General features: G+C 31.6%; 4 protein-coding genes across 4 annotated transcripts; 2 read left to right on the top strand and 2 right to left on the bottom strand.

Annotated features, from left to right (window-relative positions):
• Positions 1–6018: 6018 nt before the first annotated feature.
• Positions 6019–9901, bottom strand: LOTGIDRAFT_191563 (hypothetical protein). The gene is made up of 9 exons (XM_009060093.1): positions 9506–9901; positions 9146–9196; positions 8778–9002; positions 8535–8671; positions 8205–8297; positions 7809–7949; positions 7564–7642; positions 7188–7266; positions 6019–6658 (listed from the first exon to the last, which is right to left on the bottom strand). Exons 1-9 carry the CDS (start codon positions 9614–9616, stop codon positions 6495–6497), a joined length of 1080 nt encoding a protein of 359 aa, XP_009058341.1. The 5' UTR covers positions 9617–9901; the 3' UTR covers positions 6019–6494.
• Positions 9902–10156: 255 nt separating this feature from the next.
• On the top strand, positions 10157–11704 carry LOTGIDRAFT_217613 (hypothetical protein; the record flags this gene model as incomplete). The annotated part of the gene is made up of 3 exons (XM_009060094.1): positions 10157–10495; positions 10649–11330; positions 11586–11704. The coding sequence occupies exons 2-3, from the start codon at positions 10688–10690 to the stop codon at positions 11699–11701; spliced, it is 759 nt and encodes a 252-aa protein (XP_009058342.1). The 5' UTR covers positions 10157–10495; positions 10649–10687.
• Positions 11705–13918: 2214 nt separating this feature from the next.
• On the bottom strand, positions 13919–14602 carry LOTGIDRAFT_122315 (hypothetical protein; the record flags this gene model as incomplete). The annotated part of the gene is made up of 1 exon (XM_009060095.1): positions 13919–14602. The coding sequence occupies one exon, from the start codon at positions 14600–14602 to the stop codon at positions 13919–13921; it is 684 nt and encodes a 227-aa protein (XP_009058343.1).
• Positions 14603–17505: 2903 nt separating this feature from the next.
• LOTGIDRAFT_191567 (hypothetical protein) lies at positions 17506–19630 on the top strand. The gene is made up of 5 exons (XM_009060096.1): positions 17506–17759; positions 18109–18188; positions 18416–18527; positions 18665–18853; positions 18997–19630. The coding sequence occupies exons 1-5, from the start codon at positions 17676–17678 to the stop codon at positions 19117–19119; spliced, it is 588 nt and encodes a 195-aa protein (XP_009058344.1). The 5' UTR covers positions 17506–17675; the 3' UTR covers positions 19120–19630.
• Positions 19631–19746: the final 116 nt, after the last annotated feature.

Consider the following 19746-nt stretch of genomic DNA (forward strand, 5'->3'; position numbering starts at 1 on the left):
CGTATTATAAAACTATGTTCTTGGTGGCCTTAAAACGACTTACTAGAGCACTTAGTTTCGAGACTCTAAGAAGAAAATGTAGAATATACCCTTGTTTGCAATAAATCCGATTGACTGTCGACATTTTCAATTTTGTAATTTTTGAAACCTATTTTGATAAGTAAATTGAGATTGGCATAAATGGAGTGTTCTCAATTAGTTTTTCTGTTTCTTGTATTTAAATTTATTCAATTGTCTAGAGGATCATTGCGACTATGGCCTGAGTGTTTAATGACGGACTCTTACGGGTACGCACGGCAGATTTTCTCAAGCCTCGTTGTCATTTCTTGTAGTAAACATGTCAATCAGGTGAAATGGAAGTTTTTTGTTGCAAAACTATTCATCAAAATTGAACCAAATTGAAAATATGACATCGCATGAAACGTTATTAAATATTATATTCCATCTATGATGACGCAATTGGCATATTTATAGGGTTAGTTTTATTTTCATATCACCCTATAATTTGGGTTTAAAAACTTCGTCTTGGTGAAGTAGGCCTACCAACTTTTCCATATAGGTATAACATTTGCGGCCATTTTGGTATACCCTCGAAGTGCAAAAAGAGCGAAAATAATCAAAGTAATCGTAAAAATAAATCATTTTTTGATTTATATTCAGCCCAAATAATCCAAGTTATTGAACTGTTCTTTTATTGCAACTGGCTAATGCCTTTTTACCCATAAATACATTTAAGTTCATGTATGCTTATTACTTTAATCATATTTGTTAATCATTTTTATGCGAATTGAAATATCAACTGAAACCGTATCAGAGTATTGGATTGTATTTACAGGAAGTTTAAAATGTAAACCAATTTTAAAAAATAAAATATATTTGTATCTGATTTACAGTTAAATAATTATAATTTAAAATTCACAACCCCGAAAAAAGCGGTAAACGAAAACCGCCATTTGAACTCACTAAGATATTTTAATTACTAAATTCATCTCTTTAGATTGCATATGTTAAGAATTAGTGTCGAAGTTATAATATATTCCCCAAAACGCGACATTTTACATCTGTACAGGCCTACGAAAGTTTTGACAACTTTAAAATTAGCATAGCGCCTTGTAATAATTTCGGTATGTTTTGTGTAAAAAATTAACAAGAAAAAGTATTATATTTCAATGATATGAGGGCTACTTTTGCCTTTCGCGCTGTAAGATATATACTCAAAGCATCATGGGAAGATCTCATCTAATTCTAATGTGACGTCACATGCACCGCACCGACTGAGTTGTCTATGTGACGTATAGGTTTAATTATTTCACTTTTATACACCCAACATATTATAATTTATTAATCACTTTATAATATATTCATAATTAAATAAAACAATATAGATATACCGGCCTTGACATTAACTGCGCGTGATTCCAGTTTTGGCACACGGCCGACTGTAAATCTATTTTTAATTTTCAGTTCGAGAAAAATCAATGCAATAATTTTACTCCAATTGCAATCATACATGAAGACGTGGAACTACGGAAAAGTGAATCATATTCATTTGCGTTGTTATATTTTGTCCATATGATATGAGTTTTTATTAAAAAAGTCGGTTAAAATGATTAAGAAGTAAATTTTAATGAAAAAGATCTTAAAAGGGAAGAAATCAAATACATGTATGTACACGAGCAATTGCGAAAGAATGACTCAAATTTTATAAGTCTGAATATCTAACTAATTTTTAATTCACTGTTAAACTCTGCCATATAAATAAATAAATACGAAATAAACAATATTAACTATGTGGACTCTCTGAAAGTGAAGTCTAAAAAAAAATCCAATCGCAGTGAGAAAAATGTCTTTTAATCTCTACAACTGACTTATAAAGGTTGTGTAACAAATTGATACAATGTATAAATCCTGATTTTTCCAAATATATAATTTATTTTTGTTAGTAATACAATGTTGAATAGACCCGTAGTCGATATTTTACTACTTTAGGTACTTTTCGTCTGGTTACCAGTTTGATTCAAAAATATGAACCCGTTCTTTCCAATCCGATTATGTGATATTTACACATCGCACATATATATATATATATATAATTATATAATATATAATGTCATTAACCCTTTATAAAAGGATACAAATTTTTTTTTAATTAATCACAGGTCCAACATTTTACATGCAAATTTGCACACTAGAATATATTTTTTTGATAGAGACTAAAGGTTTGTCACAAATTGGGCACATAAGTTCCATAACTAAACAAAATTTGTTATTCTAAGGCATTACTAAGGAATATATATAATGCATCTAAAAATTGTCTGATAAAAATGAAAAATAAAATTTGCAATTGATAAAATATTTCCTGAATAATGTCATTATATATATATTGATCAATTTATCGTATTTTTCTCTGAATTGCGCATATGCATTAACAAATGGATACAGAGTACACAATTATGAGCTAAACGGCTCTGCAATTAGGTTCAGCTTTACGGAAACTGCCGATGATTGCCGAATCGAATGTCATCATTCTGCCTTGAAATTTATATTCTTATAAAACAGATCAACCTCTGAGAGTATTGCATAGAGTTAAAAAATGCTTTGCAATAACTACCTTATTCCAAGAGTTATATGATTTTTTTTATATATACATAGATATTGTCCATTTTACAGCAAATTGTATTGAAACAATATTGAAGTAAAGTTTTTTATTAGTGAATTTGAACGTGAAAGCTTATAATCTATTACAATTTTTTTTTAATTTATTTGTAACTGCCTTTTCAATTCATTTTAATGACGTAGAAAATTGCACAAGGAAAGGACCTCGAGGTAAGCAATGACGAGTCAAACGATTGTTAGTTTCTGGCATTTAGAAAACCCATTCCACGAAATAAGCATATAAATATGAAATACACACTGAAGCACCCTCGAGGATGTGCGAATCAACTGCTCTTCGATGGAAATTTCTCAAATAAACACGTAGTTTCGGTGATAAAAGGATTTTTTTTTTTTTTTTTTTTTTTTTTGTGGTTCATTCAAGTTAGTTGTGGTCTTTTACACTTTTGTGATATTGAGTTATCTCCCATATTGATACCAATCCATCAACTCCAATCGGTCACCTGATAATCAGAAAATACGAACACAACATTCCTTTCAATAAAACATGAAATTAACATAATATTAATCTCTTTTATTTCAAAATATAATTTTTGAATACAAAGTTTTTAAGAGACCAAACTTCTGCAGCCCAAAAATATCAGTTACCTTATTTTACATAATAACAGGAATGTATCAATAAAACATGGTATGAAAACGGATGGTTATTACATGATCAGCAGTTAACAGTTCTATCAACAGAAATCTTATACGTGAAATATATATATGAAAGAGGATGTTCACAGAGAGGTTGAATTTAGATTGCAGAATCACCAAACTACCAATTTACCGACAAAACCTTTTGCCAGGTTTCGATTTAACCCATTATAAAAGGATACCAAATTTTTTAATTAATCACAGGTCCATTTTACATGCAAATTTGCACACTAGAATGTATTTTTTTGATAGAGACTAAAGGTTTGTCACAAATTGGGCACATAAGTTCCATAAGTAAACATTTTTTTATTCTAAGGCATTACTAAGGAATATATATAATGCATCTAAAAATTGTCTGATAAAAATGAAAAATAAAATTTGCAATTGATAAAATATTTCCTGAATATTATCATTATGTTGACAAATAAAGAACTAACAAGGAGGGTAAAATGAATGAAATATTAAAGTATGTAACATATGAATATGAATATTATATTATATGTTAGATAAATTATCAAAACATTTCAAAATTTAAAAAAAAGCCTTGGTTATTCATTGTTAGATGATCATACAAGATTCTTCATTTTAGCCATCAATATCACTTTTCAAAATGAATATCTGATGCCATGTTTGTTTGACACAATCATCAGTTTTTGATTTACCAGTCCTGTTTTGTTATATTAACAATTAAATGAGAGGTCTACTAGTTGTTCAAGAAAATAATAATACTGTTGACAAATAAGATACAATTCAACTGGTCTTGGCTCATAAAAGACAAAATATTGTTATTGATATAAACTAATAACTAGTATTGCATGGTGAATTGTTATATAATTCTCATTTAAATAAGAAAATTTTTGTTGCTCAAAATGGCTTCAAATTAAACTGTGGTTTTGTATGGTTGTAATTTAATAAATAAAAAAACCAGCAAATTAATTGATTGTACAAAGATGTGGCAAGATTGGGGGATAGAAAAATATATATGGATTTGTGTGGTTCATTTTTTATAAAACATGTAAATATGTTCTTTGATCCATTAAAATGTGCATAAAATTGTTTCTTATAGTTACAATAAAAAATATATTGCATTATCCCACTATGAAAGATGAATGAAGTAATGTTGAACAAGTAAACCTAACATAACATTTCATATAATGAAATAAGTGATCACAGTAATTTTTTAAATTTTTATCAGTGTGGTTTTAAAATCTTGGAATAGCACCAGCTATTAGAACATTTAGCTTGGCATTACTTTACAAAGTTAGTCCCATATATAAAATCAACAATAATAATTAACAGTTTCAAGTCCAACAAAAAAAGATCTGAAATATGCAATTTTGAAAGTTAATCTCATATTTTAAGAGGGCAGATATTTTTACATTTTGTGGACATGTTGCCAAACAGCTCAAGTTTGTTATTACTTTATTATTTGACTTCATGTTTTAAACCCACATCATATTGCTTTAGGAGTATCAATATTTCATTAGGATAACGATATGGTTTTAATGGTTTTGTTCAATCATTCCCGTCTGTTTTGTATTCCATAATTTATTTGATGGAAGACATTGTAGCTAACTCAGTAATCAGTAATATAATTTTCCTTTATCAGCATTGGTAGCAAACAATGGCCACCCAGAATTCCTCTTGATATTCATCACCCCAGGTGGTGGGGGTGGGGTTACTGGTAACCTACAACAAAACAAAACTTATGGTGTAAAATTCTTCAAATTAGATTTTATATACTTTCTTGTAGATAGCCTTTGTGATTATCAGTGATATCTGAGTTGGTGCTATTTGGTGATGTTACTTATTAAACAGACTTGGCACTAGGTGGCAGAAGGTCAAATATGGCAGAATAGATTTTTTCTGTTTTGAGAAGAATTCAAACATAGCGCACCTAATCGGAAAACAGTGGACCAGTACATCTTTGATAAAGTGTTTCCAAATATTAAGAACAACTGCCTACTGCTTTCATTTTAGGGCTATAGTGGATATTAGGAGTTTATTTGAGATGTTGACAAATTCACATTTATTGCTGATGCAAAAAAATAACTAAATTCTATTTCCAAATTATTTTATTATCAAATTAACAGTTGTACTTATAACAGTTTGACTAATTAACATCACAGTGATACAATAATTTAGGATAATTTTCAACTCTCATATATACATATAGAATTACAGTAAAAAATTTGCATCAGCAAAAAATCATAGAAATTGTAATTTGCCCCATTCAACAAAAAAGGGAGGATGTTGAATAAAGGAAATGTAAGGAATAAACTTTTTATGTGTATCAGGGACACTGATAGCATCAATTTGCACCATTTCAATTTTCAGTCTGATGTCTGGATCTTGCAATTCCAATAAAACCAATGTTTTTATGAAGAAAGTGACGTCATAAATCATTTAGTTTCAGTGAAATTGCAAGATCCACAGAAGATTTCCCAAATATTGGAAATTCATGATATCTCCAATGTCTCTAATACACATACAGTCTGAGAACTTCCTTTCAGAAAAACTCATAGAAAACTGCCTACATACTTACATATTTAATGAATATTGTTTTGTCTGTTAAGTAGGGGGCAAATTACATTCAACAAATGAAACAACAATAAAAGTTGAAAATAAAGATATTTGAGGAGAAATAATCATTTTAAGATTTAAAAGTCCAATATTTGACTTAAAATGGATCAAATAACTCACAAGTGCTCACAAAATGAACCTTCTTGATGCAAAAAAAATATCTTAATCCGAGGCCTTTTTTTTCAAATTGTAGATCAACCATGAATGATTTACTTACACAGATGTCACAAAAATTTAAAAATGACCAGAATTATTCAGAAGAGGTGTGCTACTCAAACTGTTAAAATATATCTTTCTATCTATCTAAGTATCTATATATATATATATATATTAATATATCTTGCAAATCAATGTTATACATTAGTCCTTTCACACATAGAAAATAATAGTACTGCTTAGCAGTAATCTCTCTTGCAAGCTACCCACAAAAATGTGAATGTCTATGTTTTTGTCTCAAGAAGAGTATGCTTTCCCTTCTCCAACATCTAATACTACTAAATTGAACTTCCAGAGATTTGTGTATTTAATTTCACTGACTTAGTCTTTTCTCAAAAGACAAGATCAACATTTTGTCACAAAAAAAGACATTTTCAGGAACCTAGTTAGTGCCAAATAGCCTGACTGGCATTAGCTACTGGTTTAATATGATAGTACCTGACACTATTATTGGATGTAACTGGAACTGTTTTCGTTTCATATGATGCTACCGCCTTTCTACTGCCATCCTCCAAGACTTGTACACACTTCCAAATACCCATATAATTAGCTGAAAATAGATTAAATATTCTATCTTTGTAGAGTTAAACAGGGTGGGGTCCTTGGGAGCTGGGCCCCAGCAAGTGAGATTTTAGCCCCAGCAAAACCTTCTTCAGTTCAGCATAGATTGATTAATTTGCAGTGTTTTCGTACAAAATAGAGAGGATGAACATTTTGATAGGATTTTGGCACATTTAAATCGTCACAAATGAGTTCTCTTGGCTTCTAATTTTTCAAACTTCCAAAGTTATATCCAGACCACCAGATCCTAGAAATTGTAACACTTGTGTAGATTAGCCCTACTTGCAACAGCTAAGCATAAAAACCGAGCCCAAGGATGACAGGGCCTATATTAACAGCTGTGTATTACTTTCCATAAGCACATCCACCTGCATCAATGACATGTTGAATCTTGACATATGGAAAGATTGAATTCTGGACCCTCAGGTCAACTAGCAAGTTAGCTCACTGAGACACTATAGCCCCCTAAAACTGTTAGTGATAGTTTATAGCATAAATAACACATCAGAGATACAAACCTTTCCATAATCTAACACAACCATCATCCCCTGATGAAGTTAATACAGTACCAAATACATTCCAACTTATTCTCCATACCTTTAATATAATATATGTAGTATTTTCAACAAATTTCTAATGAGCCTTTATACTTCTGTACAATGGAGGCCTGTTAGAACATTGACTTAGGGTAAAGATCACTGCAAAACAGAATTGATACAACTCAATATATTTTATAGAAATTATAACAAAATATTGTGTTGTTGATAAACCACTAGAACATAGCAATCAACTGTATGGTAGGGAAGTTGTTGCAATGTTATATTGTATCACAATATATTGATGTATCACAACAGTTAAATGTATCATATATAAGGACTAAATATAAAGAAGTACCTGTGATTTATGTTCTGTGAATTCGCCTAAACGTTGTATATCAAACTTACTGATATTTGCTGAATCTTTTAAACTGGAACTAAAACACAACATCAGTCATTAGGCACATTTTCAATTGAGATAGGTACCAATGTTATATCACTGCTCTCATTTGTTTCAAGTACATCCTATTTTATCAGTTGAACCATTAGTCAATTACAATAAATTTGATCAATCAGGAATAAATGAACCAGTAGAATTCTTACCTCAATGGTTTTATACTGAATAAATTTAAGTCTTTAGAAGCTACTGCTAATAAATGATATGATCGTCCTAAATTAGGAGCGAATTCTAAATCATGTACTGGATCGGTTACTATTGAAATTATTTCTAATTTCCTCCATTTTCTACAGATGAAAAAAAAAAGTTCTTAAAATGAAATAGGTAGGGGCTATCTATTGAGCAAGTTTATAATGATTGGGTCAAAGATCAGCTGTCTTAAACAAGCTGATTAGCTCAACTTTCAGACAATACCACATATATCCATATATATGCTGGTATGAAAGTACTAAAGTAACAACCTTATATTTTATTTTATTTGATTGATTATACATGTACGGTGAAAAAGAGATGCACAAATGCATATTTAAATATAATGTTACCTATTAGAATCACTGTATTCATATATCTGTACTTTACCACCAGCTGTTGTGCTTGGATTATCACTTCCAACACATATCATAGGAGGATGGGATCTATAAGAGAATTTAAGCATAATGTCTTTGATGGGATTACAAATCAAGGAATAAAATCATATCTAGCAAAAAATATTAGTCAAATTAGGCCCGGTTTCTCAAACCTCTACACAATAAGAGGTAATAACTCGTATTATTGTAGATATAATTTCCATGGTTGCATCATTTGAATGGTTTCAAATTGTTTGTTCCTGATTTTCTTTGGATTAGTTACAATGAAAAAGGAAAAAGGTTTACCTAGATAAAGATGGATTCCATGCCAAACAACTACAACTCAAACTACATTGTATTTCATGTTGTAAAGACCACTGACTTAAATTCATCACATCATGTGCTTCATAGATTCTCACTACACAATCAGCAGAACATGTTGCCTAAAAAGCATGAGTTTCCCTTTAGGTTTTTCTTCAAAAATGGCTTATTTAGTCTAACTCTAATTTCTACACTGTAAATAACATAATCTGCGTATAATGAACTCACCAATTGTAAGCCTAAATGTCTTGGGGCAAACTTGACATCTGTAACTGATGTTCTACTGTCAACTAAACTGGTTCTTTTAACCCAGTGTGATTGTTTATTTTGTCTTGCATGTTCTCCAATCAATTCTTCCCATACAGCTGCTGTTCTATCAAATGAACACGTAGCAATAACTTGTCCGTATTCCGGATGACACCATGTCACTCTCCAAACAGATCCACTGTGAGCCTAAAATAGAAGTTATTAGTCCATAATTTTTCTCACTCAATATACTTTGTACTTTGATGAAACTAAACTGAAAAAATGCATTTAGATAAACAAACTTTTGGTGTTAAGTTAAATTGTATTATTGTGATTAATAGAAAATATACCTTCCAATTAGCTGAGCAGTGCCACTGTCCCTTTTCATCACAATCCCATATCTACAAAATGATATAACAACATAAATAAAATATTCATTCCATGAGTAAGCTATTCATTCATCTTGCTGGGGCAATTTTTATACCTCATTTTTAAAGGGCTTTCAACATTTTATCTCAACAATAGCAAGAGCACAAGGTCAATACTAAGGTTGATATACTTGCTTTGTTAACTCTACTAAATCAGTGAGTTCAGACTTAAATTTTTCTGTCATAAATACTACAAAGATCGGCAAGAGCCAAAATGCAATTCTTATATATATAATAATAATGCTGACTTGACAGTAGTAGGAGGGACTATAGGTAACTCACCTTTACACTGTGGTCACTTGAACAAGTAGCTTTTCTTTTACCATGGAAATCATACTTTACATCATGAATCAAATCTTCATGTGAAGCTGGAAATGGGTTTGTTTCAAACATTCTTCGCTAGTTGCTGCCAATAGACTGCACTATAACCCTGTGGCAAAGCCCATTTTGTGTTTATTTATTTATTGACCCAACACATTCACTGTGTCAAAGAGACAAAGAATAATGGGGAAGATTGGATATGACGGATTTCTATATTTCTTCCTGAAGCTGCCTGCTTTACCACTAGAAATCTGTTTGTGTATAGAAGAAACTGTTATGCTTTCACTGTGCATATAAGTCATATTAAGTTAGGATTACAGCTACTTTTGTGAGATTGTGTCCACCATCTTGAGAAATTCAAGGGCTACTGACACCTTTCATCCGTTAAAATAGAAGAAAGAAAACTCCCAAAACTTAGAATATTTGATATAAAGAAGTGTCTCTCGAGAACAAAAATGCGAAAGAATAAAACTTTACATAGCAACGAAAAAAATTGTTTGTTTTTATGTCAAGCTATACGAGAAGAGAAAGTTATGCGTACGTAAAGTTTGTGTAGATAAATGAAACGGAAGCGGAAGTGATTGTCTGAATGTTGTTTTTTGTGAAATAGTGAAGAGATGTAGACTGTGGTACAATTTCTGCTGAAAATATAGACCTAACCTATTTGCCTATCGTAGTGTCAATATATTTGAATCGATCAAAACAAACGTAACCAACTTATAATTATAATTATGAGATTTTTGCATGGACGGGACCATCTATTATGTTGAATTAATGACACTCGAATTGAGAAATTGGCCAGGTCCAGTCCCCTCCCCATTCAGCCATTCACTGGGCACTGCCTTTATTTAAATAGACTAGGCCGATTGGCCTAACTTCTGATTTATAAAATACCAGGTTTGCATGTATATGTGAGGAAAGAGTAGACCTATAATCACTATCTTTAACTTTGTGAGTTATTTTCACTTTCATAATGTATAAATATAATATTTTGATTGTACAAGAGTAGCCTCATTCCTGTACAAACTATTCACATGTTAAAACCGATGATAATACATTGTTTATTATAATTACAACTAATAACAAATATAACTTATTTTTCAGAATTTTCATTAATGGTTGTTTGTTTTTAAGATTACTAAAATGCCAGTGACACGTTTTCATCCCTATCACGGTCAAAATATAGGATTATCACAGGACAGTATGGTGGCATCCAGAAATTCCAGTTTTGCTCATGCATTAACATTTAGTGAACACCCTTTAACTCCAGGGGAAATATTTTTAGTGGAAATTGAGAAAAACGAGAGAGGATGGAGTGGACATTTAAGAGTTGGTTTAACACAACTTAATCCAAGTAATCAGTTTGAATTACCGCAATATGCCTTACCAGATTTAGCCAACATTGGAAAATCATGGATATTTGCTGTGACAAAGACACATAATAGAGTTGTACCTGAAGACCAGGAACCTTATAAATCAGTCTTAAAAAACAGTGAGATTATTCATACACCCCGCGGTTCATTTAGTCGGAATATGTTACTACCTGTCAGTAGAAATGGAGAACCATGTAATAACTGTGAAAGTACAATACTACCTACTGATATTGGTAGTCGAATAGGTATTATGTATAAAGTAGTAGGAAATGAGGCTGAAATGCATTTTATAATCAATGGTGAAGATCAAGGGCCATCATCTAATACAATACCATTACAAGATGGTCCTTTATATGCTGTTGTTGATGTTTATGGTACAACCAAACAAGTTAGAATAATACAATTATATGGAGGTAAATCTCTAAAATGCACACAAATATTTTTAGCTATGGACATTCTCAACCTTGGGTACTGGTAATTCTATAAATGGTTAGATTGGCAGTCATACTTTACTGTGTGTGACCTGGGACAGTGATGTCAGGAGTACAATGTTCTCATCACCATCTAACACCATCACCTAGGCCAGTGCTTCTATAAGAGAGTTTCTCTTATAAAACCTTATACAATTTAAGACATTTTTATTACATATATCTTTTTATCTATTTCAGTAACTTCCCTACAGAATGCTTGTAGAGATTTATTGTTACAGTTAATGAAAAAGACAGACATTAGTCGATTGCCATTACCGAAAAAAATTATTCAATTTCTGAAATACGAACTCTGATACAAACTAGCACAGTGTGACTAATAATGTGATCTATTATTTGATATTATGATGAAATCAGTTTGGTTCCTGTTGGTATTTTAATGGACTGTTCCAGATTTTATTTATAAAAAGACTTAACCTTATTTCACAATATAGTATTAAAAGCAATACATCCTGATAACCATTTGAAACCGGCTTCTAAAATGTAATTGGTGGAACAGATTTGCATATTCCAATGAAAGCCTCGGAGGATTCAATCATTTTGAATCCATTGAGATGACCAATACGACTGGTTCTAGTCAAGGACATCTAGCTTTGTACAGACAAACAAGACATTTAGTTGACGAGTTGATTGGAGTTTATTTTAAGCCTACATCCACTGAAGTATAATACTTATTTGTCAACAAAATTGGGAAAAGGACTTATTAAACCCAAGCAAAATAAAATGATTTAATTGTCTGTTTTTGGCACATACATGTATAGATATTACACACTGTTCTTTGATGTATGTTAAAAGTTGTGATGAATATTATCTATTATTACTAAACAGTCAATTACTTAACTGTTTTTGTGAAAATTAATTACTGAAGATGGAGAGTAAGGTACTGGTAATGCAAGCTTCTTCAACTGTTTTTTTTTTAATACGGTAGTACAAAATTAATAGGCCTAGATTTATATCTTAAATCATCTTCACAATGTCAAGCTTTACAGACTTTGTCTTAAACCTTGACTGCAATAGGAACCTTTCTTGTATCACAGAATTTTGTAATTGATTGTACGCTAGCAGATAAAGCCAATCAGAGGGCTTGACAATATGTAAACACTGAGCCATAATGTTGACAGCCTTTCTGTCAAGGGCTCTGATTGGCTATTTTCGCTGGCTCAGAATCAAATTAATTTGCTGAATTCTGTAATACAAGAAAGGTGGCTATTATAGTCAAGGTATAAGACGAAGTTTGTAATATCATTGTGAAGATGATCTAATATTGGTTTCATGTAATGATGCTACTATGTAGTTATGTGCTTTGCGTGTCAAAAATAAATCTTTGTTAATTTTATCATAAAATATGTCCGTTTCATACTAATCTATATTAATACAATAATCCAGTGTCGACTTGATTGTATTAATTGTAATCTCAATCATTATCTTATTTCACAAAATCTAGTTTATGTGAAAGCCGTCACTGAACCCACTCCTGGAAGCACTGGCTGTAGCATTAGAATGTACCTTACCTTGAACTCACAGAACCTAATCGGTTTATCAGTAGAGTATTGTGGTGTGTAGATCACAGGTTTAATTTGATTTTTATTAAATTTTGCATAAAGAATACTGTTGATGTTCTTAGCATTGGAAATGTCAGATGTTTTTAAAAATTGATATGAAGGCTTGTGTTAAATTTGCCTAGCAATTTATCTTTTGGTTAGAGGATTTTGCTTCATATAGCCTAGAAAAAAGACATATCACATTTTATTTGAAATATATATTATATTCAAAGTATACAATAAACATTTCTACATTTATCAACATCTTAATCCAAATCATTGTACATATTCAACCAATAAATGTCCATCTCTGAGAGGGATTGTAAAGAGATTTTTCTGAGTGTCTTTGTATGGGTATGTTGTACACTTATAGTTTCTATTTGCATTAAACCAATGGCCTGTCCAACTTCTGTGGTTCCAGCAATTAGAAAAATCCATAACTTGATTGTGAACAAAGTTTTTGCAAATGTGAAATAATATTTTGTTTAGTTTTTCTAGAATTACAGTACCAAGAGTCATCAAACTGAATTAAGCAATTGTGCAAATGGAAGCTATTAGCTATTATCTGATACTTATAAAAAAGACTAAAAAACCTCTTTACAACCCCTTTAACTATATAGGAAAACTGCTTATAAGCAATCATCTGACTTATGACCCATATATTTATAAATAATATCTGCAGCAACACCAACTTCTTTCTCTTTATCTTTACAAGCTTCTTCATAAACACTTCAATAGAAAACATTCCACCATATCAAAGTTATCAAGTTTCGGAAATTGCAGTTTTTTTGTGCATAGCATTGAATTGCTTATACTATACACTAAGCTACAATATTTTCTGTTATTCAAACATTATGTTTTCCATATTCCATGTATTGCACATACAACAATTCAAGTGATGCTTACAGTATTTCAAAATGCTTAAGCATTCAGTAATTGATGGAGGCTTGAGCTATAGTGAAATTGCTTAAATTAATGTTTATAATTGCTCAAGCACTGAGTTAGATTGGTCAAGTACAGTAATGTGTTAGATTGGTCAAGTAATGTGTTAGATTTTCTAATCAATGTGTAAGATTGTTCAAGCAATGTTTTAGATTGATCAAGTAATGTGTTAGATTGTCTAATCAATATGTAAGATTGTTCAAGCAATGTTTTAGATTGATCAAGTAATGTGCTGGATTGTCTAATCAATATGTAAGATTGTTCAAGCAATGTTTTAGATTGATCAAGTAATGTGCTAGATTGTCTAATCAATATGTAAGATTGTTCAAGCAATGTTTTAGATTGATCAAGTAATGTGTTAGATTGTCTAATCAATATGTAAGATTGTTCAAGCAATGTTTTAGATTGATCAAGTAATGTGCTGGATTGTCTAATCAATATGTAAGATTGTTCAAGCAATGTTTTAGATTGATCAAGTAATGTGCTAGATTGTCTAATCAATATGTAAGATTGTTCAAGCAATGTTTTAGATTGATCAAGTAATGTGTTAGATTGTCTAATCAATAGGTAAGATTGTTCAAGCAATGTTTTAGATTGATCAAGTAATGTGTTAGATTGTTCAAGCAATATGGAAGATTGTCTAAACAATTTGTAAGATTGTTCAAGCAATGTCTTAGATTGATCAAGTAATGTCTTAGATTGTCTAATCAACATGTAAGATTGTTCAAGCAATGTTTTAGATTGATCAAGTAATGTGTTAGATTGTTCAAGCAATATGGAAGATTGTCTAAACAATTTGTAAGATTGTTCAAGCAATGTCTTAGATTGATCAAGTAATGTCTTAGATTGTCTAATCAACATGTAAGATTGTTCAAGCAATGTGTAAGATTGATCAAGCAATGTGTAAGATATTGATTAAGCAATGTGTAAGATTGATCAAGCAGGATTGCTCCATCAGTATGTTTGATTGCTCAAACAATAAGGTAGATAACCTGCGCATTTAACTTAACATTGGCAGCAAGTGCCTTTCAATCAACATCTGCAAATAAAATGCTACTTTTTACCTCTTGAGATCTGTCAAAACTTCGGAAATAGCCAAATGTTGTTTGTAATGAGAAAACGCGGAATTTCTAGATTCTTCCTGAATTGATTTCAAACTCTCCATCAAAGGGCTGTCTTTAGCATAAGAAATCGCAGTTCTATTCTTTTTCTCTGGTTTGAGACCAATTAATGGTAGAATAACACTGTCAGAAATCTGTGTTGTTTCGTTAAGTGAGCCTAGAGACGGGAGGAAAAAACAGAATATCAATCATGTGCACTTAAAGTTGACTTTAGATAGGCATACTCGCTCGCAACAATGCCAATGGAACTACAGAGAGTACGGAGGTTTGTCTAGATTTAACTGTGGACCCCAAGATAAACCAGTAGGCCTAACTCTCTGAGCAACTGCATTTTGAGAGGTTGGACAAAACACGTATTACAAATTATTATTCAAGAACAACAAATAACGCTGTTTCCAAAGGCGTATGAGACCGGAACTTATCTTAAAATTATACCTGTTATGGAGTTGGACAATGCATGGCTTATAAAATATGCCTATTAGGCTACTTGTAAGCAATGTTTTTAGTTTAAACATTATCTGTTGGAAGTCGACAAGGGAAATGTTTATAAACCATGATATACACGAAAACTTGGAATCTGTCAATCAATCTGTCAACTGTGCAGAATCGTTAAGCCTACCTTGGGCATCTTTAATTCTTTGATCCCAAACGTTACAAAACTGTATCATCTTATTTGCCCTTTGTTTTTCAAGTTGCATACGTGATTCTAAGAACTGGATAATCAGTCTTAGCTCTCTGGAAAAGTTTAAGAAGGCTATAAGAGTAGGCCTAACAATCAAAAGCTTCCCATTCCTTGGTTGTTTCTAGTTTTCACTCCAGATCCTAAGGAAGGTTATATTTGGACAACTGCCTGGACCTGCTTCTGACCATAGGTCCGTAGCTCAAGCCGTAGGCTCCAGCACATGTTATTACTGACTTTCCAAAGATCTTGGTTCCAAATCTGTACTAGATAGCTATATAAGGCTCTGTAATTCTTGGTGAAAATAATGGATTTTCTTAATGCCCCCAATTGATATGATAATGTTATAACAAAGTGGTAACAAAAATAAATTTTTTGATCATATCAAAAACTTACTTTCTTTCCTTCTTATTTTTCTGTGCCGTCTCTTTACCTGGCTTGACAGAAGGTGTTAAGGTATTCATTGTTTTATTTGAAAATCTGGTGGTTAAAGTTCATTCGTGAAAAACAATCTTTCTGATTATGTAGGCATGGCACTATTATTGCATTGTCACTGTGGAATTGGAAACAATAGGTCTAGTATCTCGGGATATCAGAATTTTAATTATGACGTTTTCCCATTATTAATTATTGATGTCATAATGAAAGAAGGAAAATATGTCTTATATTTTTGGAGTAAGACAATTAACCTCATTCTAGTAAGTTTACAAAGTCTTAAAAATTCAGTATCTTAGCAAAATGATAGCCTCGATCGACTATATTTGTAAATCAGCTTCACGTGTATTTTTAAACTTGACCTTATAGATCTCCTTATTCTTTAGTGTGAACTGGGACATGTTTTATATTATTTTTAAGAGCGTTGGAATTCCATAATTTTTCTTTTTGCATTAGTCGGTGACAAGGAAGTTTTTATAGTCTTTTAATGCTACAGTAGGTGGCCCTACGTGTCAATTCATTTTCCTATGAGGACCATGGTGTATCATGTACAATTTATAAAGGTTTCTTTTTCTTAAGATGAGAAATACGGAAATAATCTAGTTATGTGTAGTAGTAGTACCCGAGTCTAACTACTGACTTAAAAGTTAAAACAAACATCACAAACGACTTTGTTTCATTATCCAGACAAAACTGATTATTCTGCAGTTCTGTGCCTGTAGTATAATAGGCTACAGTTTTTGTGCAGCTAGGCCTAGATGGTGAAAAACTCACGACCCCTGTTATGTTATGCAGCTGTAGATGCCGCTAAAAACCCTTTTTTTTGGTAGCCCATATGTCCAGCAGCTGATGGTGCAAAAACCTTACCCACGTGGTAAAATAACAGTAACGCACCCTAGCCCTAGGCTAATTGTTTCCCTTCGTAAAAAGCGACGATTTTGATTGATCAGGGTAATCAGGCGAAATGAATGAAAGGCTTAATCGGTTGTCTGATCACCTCATAGATTATCGTCACTGTTAAAACAACAAATTCACTGAACAGAAACCAATGCATGTAATCAATGAACAAGCTAAAATACGATAAAAAAAAAAAAGTGGGCGTGACATCGCCGGAGTAACGGGATTTCTGGGGTAGCCCCACAACAAAACGTTGCGTGGTCACCAAACCGGATGTACGCTTTACCTAGCGCATTGATTTCCTGTGAAAGTAGATCCTTTTTTAAATATTTCTGACATTTATTATATAAAATAACAGTTAAATAAAACTACATAAAATAGTTCAAAGATAATTTTTAAACATTTTTACTACCTTCAATTTTTTGAGTATATTTTCCTAAATGAAAATTTTATGACATTTACTTTCGGTTGCAGGTGAAGTAGTTCTGTGGCAACCCATATCACTACGCACACCTTGACAACAGTGTTAAGTCAATCTACACACAACGGTATCTTCACTTGACAACTTGTTCATTTGGTTGGAGTAATAAAAGGCTCGAAACATCTTACTGTTTCATTATTACTCTTGGTTCCATCTTCACAACAACATAGCAAAATGTTCAAGAATACTTTCCAAAGCGGATTTTTATCCATTCTCTACAGTATCGGAAGTAAACCTTTACAAATTTGGGACAAAAAGGTAAGTTAAATTTTTAGTCTCAGTGACTTCATAGAGTTTATGACTTTCTATGCACTGTTGTGATGTTGCCATGTTTATTCTATTTGGTCTTCTGATGTTCTATATCCTTGTTGGTTTGCATAATTGTTAGCTAGTATACTTTGTCATACTCACCTTCGTTCTTGGTTTTAGATTTCGCAAGTCACCAACCCAACATTGCTACAAGTACAAAAGAGCCAATATGCAACATCTCAATTTAATATAACTTTTGAATAAGCAATTACTGAATAATTATTCATAAAATCATAGGCAGACTAGACCCAGTAAGTTTGATTATTGATTGCTGATCTAATTTTTACATTCCTTTCAGGTACGAAATGGTCACATCAAACGTATTACTGATAACGATATCCAGTCTTTAGTTTTGGAAATAGTTGGTACAAATGTCAGGTGAGCTTACGTTTTACTTAGAATACCCTTTCTATATAACAAGATAGCAACAGAATTGGTAGCACTTCAATGCTTTAATGAACAAAATGATAGATAGATATTGAAGACTGAAACTATTTGTTGTCTTTCAAGAAAAAAGTACTGAATTTAGTTATGCAATTGGTACCTAAAATAAATTTAATTTGTTTGTGATGTATTTTAACCTTGAAAAATTTTTTCTATTGCAGCACAACATTCATACAATGTCCAACAGAACCAAAGAAAACATTAGGAATCAAATTACCTTTCCTTGTCATGATCATTAAAAATTTGAAGAAATATTTTACATTTGAAGTTACGGTGAGTAAATACCTTGTTCTTGTGGTTTACTTTTTAGAAATATTATGAACGAAAGTATTGATTAATTGAAAAATAGAAGTAAAAGTCAGAAAGAATTATCCAAGGAGCAAATTTTTATATTTATTCTCCTTTTCCAGGTACTTGATGATAAAAATGTTAAAAGGCGATTCCGTGCCAGTAATTACCAGAGCACCACCAGAGTCAAACCATTTATTTGTACTATGCCAATGAGGTTAGATGATGGCTGGAATCAAATTCAGTTCAATTTATCAGACTTTACACGAAGAGCCTATGGTACCAACTACATTGAAACCCTCCGAGTACAAGTAAGTAAAGGGCTTCTTTCTATATTATCTAAGCCATTACTTTATGATCAATAGCAGCAAACTGATAAACTGATCAAATGTCAATTTACAAAGTAAGAAGATGTGTTTTCAAAACTTTTATTGTTTTCATTATCCTTTTTCAGATCCATGCCAATTGCCGAATCCGAAGAGTCTACTTTTCGGATAGATTATACTCCGAAGATGAATTACCTGCAGAATTTAAATTATATTTACCAGTTCAAAACAAGGTCCCCAACAAGGTTTAACAAGTGAATAATGAAAACCATTACAGACTTTGTTTATAAACTTTACAATGTTCCTATGGAATGACAATAATTTTTAACAAATTGCGGAAAATTTTGGGTAAATGTGTACACAGGAAATTAATATAAGCACAAACATTACTGTGACAAACGATTCATTAGCAGGATGTGGAAGGATCTGGGATGTACAGAAAGCAAAATAAAAATATTTCTATCATCGTGAACTAAATTTGGCATGGCTTGACAGGGAAATATTTGGCATAGTCTTGCAATATCTGCATTCTTATATATATATATATATCCGATACTGGTTATTTCTTTGTTATGTTACTAATATTATTTTAAAAATGCCAGGTATTTCTCTGTTTATCGCATGATGTATATTAAGACATTACCTACATACATTTAAGTCAACATTAAAGTAATATATATTGTTATATATGCATTTTAACAATGTATATAAAAATTTTGTAAATATGCATTCTGTAGAATAAATGAGAATCATAGTATTTAATTCATGGATTTTTCTGTTGTTGAAAGAAACAGTAGTTTACAGCTTAATTGATCTTAAGTCTTGGGACGCTCAAGGAAACTTTGACACTGGCAAACATCACTGCAGTCATTCAAACA

The sequence above is a fragment of the Lottia gigantea genome, assembly GCF_000327385.1.
Source record: "Lottia gigantea unplaced genomic scaffold LOTGIsca_40, whole genome shotgun sequence".
NCBI lineage: Eukaryota > Metazoa > Mollusca > Gastropoda > Lottiidae > Lottia > Lottia gigantea.

Excerpts from the sequence above, each read along its gene's own strand:
- LOTGIDRAFT_191563 (XM_009060093.1), bottom strand. The coding sequence starts at position 9,616 with ATGTTTGAAACAAACCCATTTCCAGCTTCACATGAAGATTTGATTCAT. Across the intron at positions 8,672-8,777 it reads GACATTTAGGCTTACAATTG|GCAACATGTTCTGCTGATTG; the intron begins GTGAGTTCATTA and ends CATGCTTTTTAG. Across the intron at positions 7,267-7,563 it reads TCACAGAACATAAATCACAG|GTATGGAGAATAAGTTGGAA; the intron begins GTACTTCTTTAT and ends ATTATATTAAAG.
- LOTGIDRAFT_191567 (XM_009060096.1), top strand. The coding sequence starts at position 17,676 with ATGTTCAAGAATACTTTCCAAAGCGGATTTTTATCCATTCTCTACAGT. Across the intron at positions 17,760-18,108 it reads TACAAATTTGGGACAAAAAG|GTACGAAATGGTCACATCAA; the intron begins GTAAGTTAAATT and ends CATTCCTTTCAG. Across the intron at positions 18,528-18,664 it reads ATTTTACATTTGAAGTTACG|GTACTTGATGATAAAAATGT; the intron begins GTGAGTAAATAC and ends CTCCTTTTCCAG.